This window comes from Fundulus heteroclitus, chromosome 18 (assembly GCF_011125445.2).
Source record: "Fundulus heteroclitus isolate FHET01 chromosome 18, MU-UCD_Fhet_4.1, whole genome shotgun sequence".
In the NCBI taxonomy this organism is placed as follows: Eukaryota; Metazoa; Chordata; class Actinopteri; order Cyprinodontiformes; family Fundulidae; genus Fundulus; species Fundulus heteroclitus.
This window is the reverse complement of record NC_046378.1, coordinates 6,907,932-6,918,932: the sequence shown is the minus strand read 5'-3', so window position 1 is coordinate 6,918,932 and position 11,001 is coordinate 6,907,932. Positions and strand designations below refer to the sequence as shown.

The 11,001-nt window shown below is 46.0% G+C and overlaps 1 protein-coding gene across 1 annotated transcript in view; it reads right to left on the bottom strand.

The window, feature by feature from the left end:
• Positions 1–649: 649 nt before the first annotated feature.
• The window catches only part of LOC118566754 (serine/threonine-protein kinase SIK3 homolog), a 36,246-nt gene continuing 25,894 nt past the window's right edge, over positions 650–11,001 (bottom strand). The window contains exons 10-17 of the mRNA XM_036150122.1: positions 9,629–9,706; positions 9,044–9,153; positions 7,439–7,595; positions 7,149–7,298; positions 6,991–7,064; positions 5,998–6,132; positions 3,022–3,163; positions 650–880 (exon numbers count right to left, since the gene is read on the bottom strand). Coding sequence (XP_036006015.1) covers positions 650–880; positions 3,022–3,163; positions 5,998–6,132; positions 6,991–7,064; positions 7,149–7,298; positions 7,439–7,595; positions 9,044–9,153; positions 9,629–9,706 — 1,077 coding nt within the window. The remainder of the gene's footprint in view (positions 881–3,021; positions 3,164–5,997; positions 6,133–6,990; positions 7,065–7,148; positions 7,299–7,438; positions 7,596–9,043; positions 9,154–9,628; positions 9,707–11,001) is intronic.

Here is an 11,001-nt window from a genome sequence, read left to right as displayed (position 1 = left end):
ACACCACGTCTCAAAGAACAAAGGCCTGATGTTGACTTTTCTAACACATAATTATGCTGTGTCTCAACCTGCCATTGTACTGTGGCTGCAGGTTTCCGCTCAACTCTGACCAACCATCTCTGTCCCACTGTGTCCCCCGCAGCACGGGCAACCACCCTTCTGTCCCCAAGGGGGCGGGTGGTCGACGAGCTAAGAATAAAGTTCTTCTTAAAGTTCAAGGCCCGTTCGTCTTGCTCCGCACCCAAAACGTTTCCTACACCCGAACCTCGGATCTCTGCAGCTCCTCCAGAGTTACCCCGGACCGTCTTAGCTGCGTCTCTCATTACTATCGGGGTAGCTGCTCTGTCCTAGCCTTTCCATTTCCAGATGACGGATTGAACAGCTCTCTGTGTAAGGTGAGAATATTGTCTCATCTCCTAACTTTAAGCTTTAGATTTCACAACTTTCCAGCAGTTAGAGTCCATGTAACCATTCACTTTCTGTTGGTTTATAACCTGATAGCCCCATAAAAAACACTGAAGCTTGTAATTGTAACATGAAAATACATATAAAAAAAAAATAAATAAAAAAAAAAAAAGAGTGATTTTAGGACAGCAACAGCTGCTGGGCACATGAAAGCCAGCGTTAGCAGACAAAACACGGCCGTTTATCACACCTCAGCCAGCGATAAAGCGTTTGAAATACCCCTCCAGGTGGCCTTTTGGCTTCCCTTGGTGTGTTTTGTGAACTCGTTGGTAACTTCAACGCGAGCGACTGGTACCTGGATTTGCTGGTGAAGGATTTGTTGCTCTTGCTGGTAGAGGATGTGCTGCTGCTGGGTGTGCTCCAGGAAGCGTTCATCCTGCTGGGCAGCATACTTCTTCTGGAGCTGCTCGCACTCCTAGGTGAAACGAAGACGTGACAAACATTTGCTATTGATGCCAGCAGGCACAGCGGTTGCACTCGACTCCACAGAGGTATGCGTTGACCCTGACGAACCGCTCCCAGACCAGTTTGATAAGGTTCTGCTACGTGGAAACGGCAGCAAAAAGTTAAAATTAAGAGTCGGCTTTGTCCAATCATAGTTTCTGATGCGACGCTATTTTATCAGCTTGTCAACCTAAGGGTGGTAAAAGTCAAACTAAACTATTATCTGGGGGTTCCTACTTCTCTAAACTACTTTTATTGTGCTGCAACTTTCGTGCAACGCATCAAAACAACCCCATAAACCTGCTGTAAAGCCAATCTATGCTGCACTTCCCTACAATCTGCATCATCACCCGCCTCCTCCTGTTGGTTAGAGGAAGGAGTTAACGTAACCCTGTCCTCTAGCCCCATTAACCCCGAGGACACCTGAGTAATGATAATCCCAGCGCATCAGCGCCGGCCTAAGGTGGAGCACCTGCTGCCAACATGATGATTATCCCCTTTCCCTGCCCCGCGCCGCCGAGAGCTAATCCAACCGCAGGTTCGCTGCGGATGATGTGATGTCTCAAATAGCAAGCTTGTGGGTTTTCCCGGGTCAGGGCCTCGGTCGGATCTAATCTTTCCAAACACTGCTGAACGCGTCACATTCCCAACAAGGCTCCCAGTAGTTTTACAGAGCGGGAGAAGAGAAGAAAACCATCAGACGGGAAGGATCCCGCCAGATGAACAGCCTCTGTGGACTCTAAAGCTTCTTTCAGGAAATGTCACCCTGTAATAAAACGACCCTGTTCTATTCCTCAAATTAACCCCAGTGTGAGCCTCGGCGCATCATACATTAAAAAACATTATTCTCTATGATACATCTACAGCTCCTCGTGCTGTTGTGTGTGGCGATGACTGATTTGCTTCCTTTGGAACAAGTGACCAGCATCAGGGTTAGAAACACCTTTACTGAATCCCTGGTGCAGATCAGACAGCATGCTATTATATTTCTTTCCTTATGCTAGCTGAGTTTTGAAAGAAAAAAAAAAGAAAGAAAGAAAAACTCACACTTATGGCCTTATTTAGCGTCTCGTAAAAGTATTTACACCCACTTTTTTCACTCGATCCAAGCAGAGCCTTGAATGCATTTTATTGGGATTTTATGTGGCAGGCCAACTAAGGCTAGTGCTCAGCTGTGAAGTGGAAGGACAACAACACAGGCGGTTTTCGGTTTCGTTCTAACAAATTAAATATAAAAGGCGTGAGTTTCAGTCTTCCACAGCTCAGGTGGGGGAGAGTGTTGACAGAACAGCACTGGTGGCTCATCCCCATGAACCCACCATCATGTTACAAGGGACAACCGATGGGAAGTCAGATGGAGCTAGAAACGGTTCAGACTGAAGTCTGGAGCCGTAGCTCACCTGAATGACCCCAAACTGAGAGATGGAGCAACAGCATGTAATAAAAGAGCAACAGATTCAAATTCCTGTCCCTAGATCAGGGGTGTCCAAACGTTTTGCACCAAGGGAGCCAAAAGTATTAAGTAATACTCAGGGGCCATAACGTAAAAATAAAAGAAAATTGATAAATCTTTTTTTACCTGCTCAACAATAAACTAAACTTACAATATTTCAATGAAATAAGTTAATTGATCTGATATCTGTAGAAAACAAATCTGTAAATTCTTGTTGATTTAATTAATAAAAAAATAAATAATTGTTCTTGCACGTTTGCCTGGTTGAATATTTGTGGTGCTATGAACTATTACTTTAAACCAAACAAACAAAAAAAAAAAAACAATTTATTTAGGCCATTTTTGAATTGTGATTGAGGACCGCTCAAAATGATTGCTTATGCACAGCAAACTTTTCAGGTTTCTATTTGCGAAAAACTTGAAAACGGCAGCGCCTGTTCTTCCATTTCACAATTATGCACTACTTTGCGTTGGTCTATCACTTAAATATCTCTGTAGAACACACTAAAAGTTGTTGTTATATCAATACTTCATCAAAGCACTGTTTGAAATTTTAAATACCTGCCTTAAATTAACCAAAGTAAAGAATATCTATGCCTCCAACAAGACAAGTTTTGCTTAACAGACCCCCCCCAAAAAAATGAAGTCACAAGACGCACCTGCTTGAGCTGCTTGATGAGGCTGCTGTTCTCCAGATGAGCCTTGAAGGCCTGGATGGAAGCGGCGCCGTCAGAGAAGCGTCTGACAGGAGAGAAGCGCTCCATGGGGAGATGCAGGGTGTTACAGTCCTTATAGGTGGATCTGGAAAAGGTGGGGTGGGTGGGGTGGGGGGGGGGGCACAGGGGAGCGCACGCACAAACAGGTGCACACGTATACACACACGTCCACGTGAAGGGTGACACAGACATGACACGTGACACAGGCACAGCGACACGCACGCACGCACGGACACATTCGGTCAGAGACACAGAAACAGACATGTAAGATCTTCAAACCTTCGCCTCTCACAGTCATGATGATGCAGTAAAAATGTGCAAAAAAAATAGATATAAAGGGCTTCAAAATCCCCCAAAACCCATAAGATTTAAAAACAAATCCAGTGAGAGCTTCGGTGTAAATGATCTCTGTTGTCATGCAGATAGTGACCGGTGAGGGTTTGTAATATTAAACACCGAGCACTGTTCTGTTTTTATTAATGAGCAACGGACACGCTGAGGGACTTTTAAACTACAGGATAATTCATCAAAACTCCACGTTGCCAGATGCAGTCCCATATATAAAGATTCACGGACAGAAATGTATCATCCGTGTTTATAAAAAAAAGCTAAACTGGAAGAAAACTACTTCAAATAATAAATGAACCACACGAACGGGTTTGATAAACAGAGATGTTCCCTCAGCAGCGGTTCTACTCAGTCTGTTAACTCCTGGGTGAGAACCTGACGAACGCCTCTCCTTGTGAAAACCAGACTGTCTTAGGAAGACCAAACATGTCTTCAGCTTTTTCTCACTAGACTCCACATCCTCCGCGCTTGCTCCGTTCACGTCTGACCGACCAACGAAGCAGTGACGTTAATTAACGAGAACCGCTCCATGTTCTCCGTGACTACTCCGAACGTCGATCGGCGTCAAACTACGGAACAAGTCCGATTTTCTGTGTTTGCGGTCCGTCTGGCTCAAGCTCCGCAACCCCAATCATAGTAAACAGGAAAAAGGACGTCAACAGCCTCCGGTTTGTCAACGTTTAACAGTGAAAAAGAGATTGGTGACAGCAAATTAAATAATTTTTTTAATATTCACAATAAATTTAAATGTTTTATTTAAATGTCGGATGCAAATCATTCTTTCTGCACCAAATGAGGAAGCCGATTTGTCATTTCAACATTTAATCTTCTCTAAATAGATCTGCTTTCTGCTTGTAAAGACGATGACCGCATCGGGCTCCAAGGAACTTCGTAGCGGACTCAGACGGAGTGACCGCGGATGCAGGAGGCGTTGTTTTCACCGACTCACGGACGCCTACAGGAGCGTAGGGTGTGGATTTACGGGGTTTAGGATGCATTAATGAAATCGCCTGGTGGTCCAAATCAGCAGACCTTCAGCGGAACCGGTGACCGGCTTGTTGGAAACGTAAAACATTTTCCAGTCAGTGAACGCACCGTCAAAAGGCACCAACAGCTTGCTTTGACAATAACACTCTTCGGTGTGGATGTTGCTGCTAAGGGAAGAGGACTCAAACCGAGGTATTTTCAACATCAGTGAGGTGGTTGAAACTAAATTAAGAGCAATGTGGACTAAAAAGGCCACGGCATTTTATGCCGAGATATTGGGCTGTTCATTTCAGGTTTAACTGAGAGGGAGAGTTCAGCACATTAACAGGAAGTGGTATTGTTTTACAGAAAATCTGCGCTTTTATTTTTCTGAGCTTTTAACCTTACCCTGTGATAGAATTTGCTCACATATGGGGAAACTTCAGGAGCTCTCAGAGCCGAGGTGGTAAAGGTCTACATCTCTCAGGGTAGGACTCTACAACCCGAGCTTCTTCAGGATATCCACAGTGGCTCTTAATAAGTTTGGCCCCCAGAAAGGAAACACAACTGAGCTGTGGTTTTGAATTTACTGCTAATAAAAAGGCCAAACATTTTCTGTTTCCACATCTGCATCGAATTTTCACAACAGAATGACGCTAAATGGCACAAGAGAGATTTTCCTTTTTGTTCAGACGTGAAATAAAATAGTTTTTTTTAGTAGGCAGCAAACTACATTCGATACTTTTCTAAATTTATTTTTTCAAGAATAATGTTTCACTCAAAAATCTTTAAACTAAGAGTTTGAAATGGTCCCACTCCTAAAGTCGGCTGCCCCTGCTATAGGGAATCCATACTGTGACCCGGACACCAGCGGGTTTGCAGTAGTTCTGCTTCTCTTACTAAACGGACCAATCAGTGGGAGGAGTGCCATGTGCTGCTGCTCCTTCCAGCCAATAAATAGTTAAATGAACAAAATGAAACCAGATTTGCATAAGTCCCCCCCCCCCCCCCAGGCGGCGTCACAGACGAGCTGCAACAAGAATCGTTGCAGCTGGCGGTGTGGGATTCAGGTAAGGGTCATTTACATTTTCAATTGTTTTTATTGTTATAGCCATTTAGCTAGCATCTAAGCAGCCTGCTCCTCACAATTTGTAAAACTAATTGTTGCTAATCGCTGATTTAAGAAGCTAAACAGAGCTAAAAATATTAGCCCGTACTCATTTCCGTCAAAACGGTAGAGCAGCTTTTCTGTCTCGCGCCCGCCGTGACGCTGCTTCTGCTCTTTGACATGAAGAATTGACCGCGAACAGCTGGGAGGCTACGAAAGATATTTTAAATGTTGTGGGTTTTGGTTTTAAAAGAGAAATCAGAATCAGCTAAAAAATGAAAATCATGGAGTCAAAGCTTTTACGATAACCAGAGATGAGCGGTGCATCTCTACCCATCCACCCTGGAAGGAGCGCCTGCTTCACCTGGTGCTTCCTCCTTCCTGTGAGTGAGCGCTAAGCGGAGTGAGGCTGCATGTGTGTGCGTGTGTGAATGGGACTCTGTGCGTGGCAGTGTGTTGGTGCGTATACACAGGTCAGAGTGGGCGTGTCCCCTCACCGGGCGTATGTGTCAGGCACCCAGCCGCCCCTCTGGCGGGGGCCCTGGGGCCGCTGTGACTCTGTCGAGGGCTCGCCATGCGATGTGCTTGGGAGCACGTGCGTCGTGTGCCGCTTGGAGCGGTTCGCCAGGTACCTGGGCCGCAGGAAGGGGGGGAGGAGGACGGGGGGGTGAGGGTGGGAGACAGGAAGCAGCGCTGGTCAGCTCTCTGTCCTCATTGGCTAACAGGGATGGGTGGGAGGCCCGGCCCTTCCCACCTCGGCCAATAGGTGCCATCATTCATATCATCTTAGCCAATCAGAAAAACATCAAATAAAATGACACCACAGATGGATGTTAAGGCTTTATGGGATTCGGCAACCACCCAGCTTCCAATTAAAGGAGTGGGCCGGTTGCCTTCCGTTTTTTTTTTTTTGCTTTTTTTTTTTTTTTGCGGTCGCCGCTTTGGCAAGCTTCAGAGTTAGCAAAGCTGTGTGAGAAAGGGTGAAAAAAAAAAGTCCACAGAGTAATTTGGCACTTACGCAGATGAGAAAGATAAAGAAGCTCTGGGTCAGAGAGTTTGAGAGAACGGATGGCAGAATCGCTTCGGGGATGGTGGCGGAAGGCACTTGCGCGATGGAGAAAGAGGAAAAGATGGGATAAGCACCACAGCACAGTGGCCACCTCCCGAGGGGGGGGGGGGGGGGAGGGGAATTAAGCAGAGCAGCCTGAAGGCACTCACTCCCAGCAACCCAGGACACCGGCAAAGAGCGTAGAGCATGCAGTCTGAAGAGGAGCGGCTGAAAACCTTGGTAGGGCCTAGAACTCCCATCTGATATCCCATCCTGTGTAAGGTTTTTTTTTTTTTTTATCTTAACTAAGACTAAATATCTTTTCCAGACGGCCTACGTCCCTACTAATGATCTAGCGTCTCAAAGGCCGTGAGATTTCAGCATTTCCCTGTTCAGACAGCATCTCTATAACGAACACAAAACCCCCGTCACCATGGGTTACCTCTGCACTGCCTCCTGGTCCGGCTCCCCGTCTGACCCCTCCTCGTCCACTGGAGCTACAGCGGTATTGGGATGCTGAGAGGGGCAAAGGGTTTAAATGGTCAAAGCGAGTTCGGCACGGGAGCAGACACAAACGTGAAAAGAAACGCGGAGCCTCACCGGGCTGGCGACCAGCGGCGAGGGCCCTCGAGGCCTCTTCAGGAGCTGAGCGTGTAGCTGGATGTTGGCCCCTCCGTCGGAAGCTCTTCGACCCAGGGGGCCCATGCCGTTGAGCAGCTGCAGGGTAGGCGGCTGCAGCAGCGATTGCTCCTGCGGCGTCGGCAACGCAGATTACAGGAGGGAATTAATCACGACGGTTTCCACAGATTCCAACAAAGACAAAAAAAAAAAAAAAAAAAAAAAAAAGAAGAAGAACAGGAAGAATTCAGCCCTGACCCCAGTAGCCGTACCTTGTACTCCAGCTGCTGTGTAGGCTGCAGGCTCTGTGTGGGCATGAGCGTGTGCATTTGGGCCATGGTGGGGGCGAGTTGGGGGAAGGGGGGCTGGGGGATTACGCCGCGAGGGAAACCCGGTGGAAGCTTTTGGAGTTCCTCCTGCATCTCCGTCCTGTAAAGGAAAGCAGGGAGATCGTCAGAGCACAGGCCGCAGACGTTAAACCCGAACCAGGCGCCATCAGAACCTTTACTGGGTTACCGCTGAAAAGCTGGAAGGTTTTGTTTTCGATTTATTCGGGTTGTTTCTTTCAGCGTCGTCTGACAGCAGTGGCAGAAAAACGGGTTTCCTTTTTTTTTTTTTTTTTTTCAGTGTCCTGTCTAGCAATATGGCAATAGGAATTGATATCTCAATGCCAGATAGAGCTCGACAGATTTTGCTTTTACAAGTGGAGCAAACAGCTTTCGCCATAGTGCTCCACTTGATTTATGCTTGTAAATAGCTTTATTATGATTCCTGCAAGGAGAATTTCAAATTATATGGACATGACAATGGGAGAGTAAAGGAAGAACAAAAAGTGAAAGAAAAGAAAAAAAAAGAGTAGAGGTGAAAGAAAGAGGAGATAAAAGGAAGAAAAACGGGTTTCCTTAAAACCCGGTACATGAGAGACCAGAACTGACACCCCCACAGCCCAAAGATGTGACTTAAAAAAAAAAAAAGCATTCAAGCCACCTGAACTACTTCACTTTTTAATGTATTTTAATAGGACTTCCTGTTAGAAACAAAGCCGTGGATAATGGTGAAGTACCTGAAAAGTGGGACGAACCATCTTTGGCTCCAATTAAGCATCTGTCCCGACTGAAATCACTTGCAATCCCAATGGGTTTAGGCCTGGACTTCTACTGGGTCATTCCTCCTCACAAATAAGCTTTGATCTAAACCAAATCAGTGGCTACGTTTACATGGACTAAAGTAATTGGAATAAACAAGCCAATCGGAATGAAATTGTAATCCGATTGAGAGGGGTGGTTTATGCCGATTGCATATAAACGTGCATATAAACGCACATTACGATCAGATTAATTGACTCTGTCCGTTATAAACAGTGCAATCCAGTTATGTAATCCCAATACATTTTAATCCGATCGTGAGATTTTGTGCACGTAAACATAGCTCTAACATTTTGGTCAGGTTGTTACAGGTTTTCCTCTAGGATTCCCCTGCACCAGCTATATCCATCTTCCCATCAACTCTGCCCAGCCTCCATTTCTCTGCTAAAGACCAGCATCCGCCCTCCGCATTAGGACTTCAGAGAGCAGCTGGAATAATGCTGGGAATAAATTACAAGCCTGCACGTGCGCTACGGTTCAATTTGGAGGCGTGGCTCCAACGGGTGGCTGAGTGCAACTGCAGGCCACACTTTTCAGATCTTCATTTGCAAATACATTTTTTTTATCTACCATTTTCCGCTTCGCATGGCTGTACTGCATCGTTCTGGTCCGTCACATACCACGCACAGACGTTTGTGATTGTAACGGGTTAAAAGTTCAAGGGGGTGCAAGAACCTCTAAACACAGTTTTAGACACTTAGAGAGGAACTGAGAGGATGCTTGATACGTTACCTTTGGTCTGGTACCCCCACAGTGTGCCGCCTCATCGAAAGGTAGCGAGCCATGGCCTCCGGAGACGGCTCCTCCCCTTCGTCGCTGTCCAGGGCCATGTTGCCATCAGGCTTAACACACACACACACACACACAGATTTATATATTAGGAATCTACTTTTGTTGCCAAGGTGGCTCAAGTATAGCGGAAAAACAAAGTGAAATGAAATCCAGTTTATCTCCATGAAATATCTTGTGAGTCTTGCGTTAAAAAGCCTCTGCTGCATTGCAGCAAAAAGGCAACACTCTCTCCCGGTTCGGCGCTTGTGAGTCAGAGCTTCTCCGTGTTATGTCTGAGCGTGCGTACATGTGTGATTGTGACTGATAACAGTCTGGGAGGAGGGTCTGAGTCAACACAGACGTAGTAAACAGAAGCAGCGGCGGCGGCACAAAGACTTGACAGGAAAGTCCGCTGCTCTTCAGGTTCAACTTCGAGAAAGTAAAAGTGGTTTCATCTCGGACTCCTGTAAGCTTACTTCACAAGCTCACTGTTCTAGCTGAGACACAACACAGCGACAACCCACCAACAGCTCATAGCTGACTCACCTCTACGATTTGGTTCTCTGGGTTGATGAGCTGGACATGGGGCACGGTCATGCTAACGGGATTACCTTGTTGGTCTGTCTGCTGGCCATGGAGACACACACACACACACACACACACACACACACACACACACACACACACACACACACACACACACACACACACACACACACACACACAAAAAGGTTAGGTGGAGGATTGTGCAGCTTTCATTGCAATCTTCTTAGAGCACCGGGATTGACAGATGTGGGTTAAAACCGAGGGACTCCATCCAGCGGTAAGACATGACTACCCTAAGATGAAGTCATGTGAAACCCTGTCGTCTTCTGGACAAGACAACAAGCACATTTCTGCTTAACTCAACATCAGAGAAATAAGTGTTCCCTAACGACCCATTTTTCCAGGACTTTCCGTCTGTTTTGCCCTAATGCACGGAGTAGAAACACAAAACGAATAACACCCAGACCAAACTCGGTACTTTTCCAGACCCTCATTAGCTCGCTGTTTCTATTTCAATAAAACAGTAGCACACGTTTTATACCTAAAATGAAACCCAACCGTGCGATTTAAATATCCACAAAGTGAACACGGATTACTTGATCACTTTTGTGACTAATAAAACTTACTCCAACAACCACTGCACGTGTTGGCTGCGCTGTAAAGCAACGAGTGGCGACGAGAGGAAAACAAAAGCGCTTCTGGTCTCGTGAAGGAGCGTCTTCCTGAGCCCCTGATCGTCATGGTAACAAAACCTGAAATCTGGGGGGGAGAACTGCCTGCAAGAAGCCCAGCCGCCACCCCTACAGTAAATCCTTTAATGCATTTTATCCACGTTATAATCAGCCAACCGAAGGCTTTTTTTGCTAGAATTCAGCCTCAACTAAAACTAAATCCCTGTTTTGTTTTTATTTAACCCTCGTGGCTTAAGAAGCATGACTTCGCTTCAAAGATAAAACGCAAGCTCTGTCCATCATACCTCCAAGTACTTACAACTATGCCTTCAAGTTTATAATTAAGAATGACTTGCATGCTTTTTCTTTTTTAAATATTTGGTTTGCATGTACCAAAAAAAAATCTCATTAGATAGCGAATGTTATAGCCAACGATAACTAGAGACTGCGTAGGTAAATCTGTACAGCTTGTATTTCCGCAGGTCAGTAAACGTGTTTCATCATCAGCATCAGAGCTGAAGTCGTGCTGCAGAAAGGTAATAGTTAGAAGCTTCCTATCAGACTGAAATACATTCCTGCCACTACAACAGCTTTCCTCTCTGGTGCTAAATATTCTTGAAGTAAACTTAGCGGCAATGCAGGTCACACCTCTTCATCCTCTCCATGAATGCAGCCCGCCGCTTCTGGTGGGGAAGGTGTGAC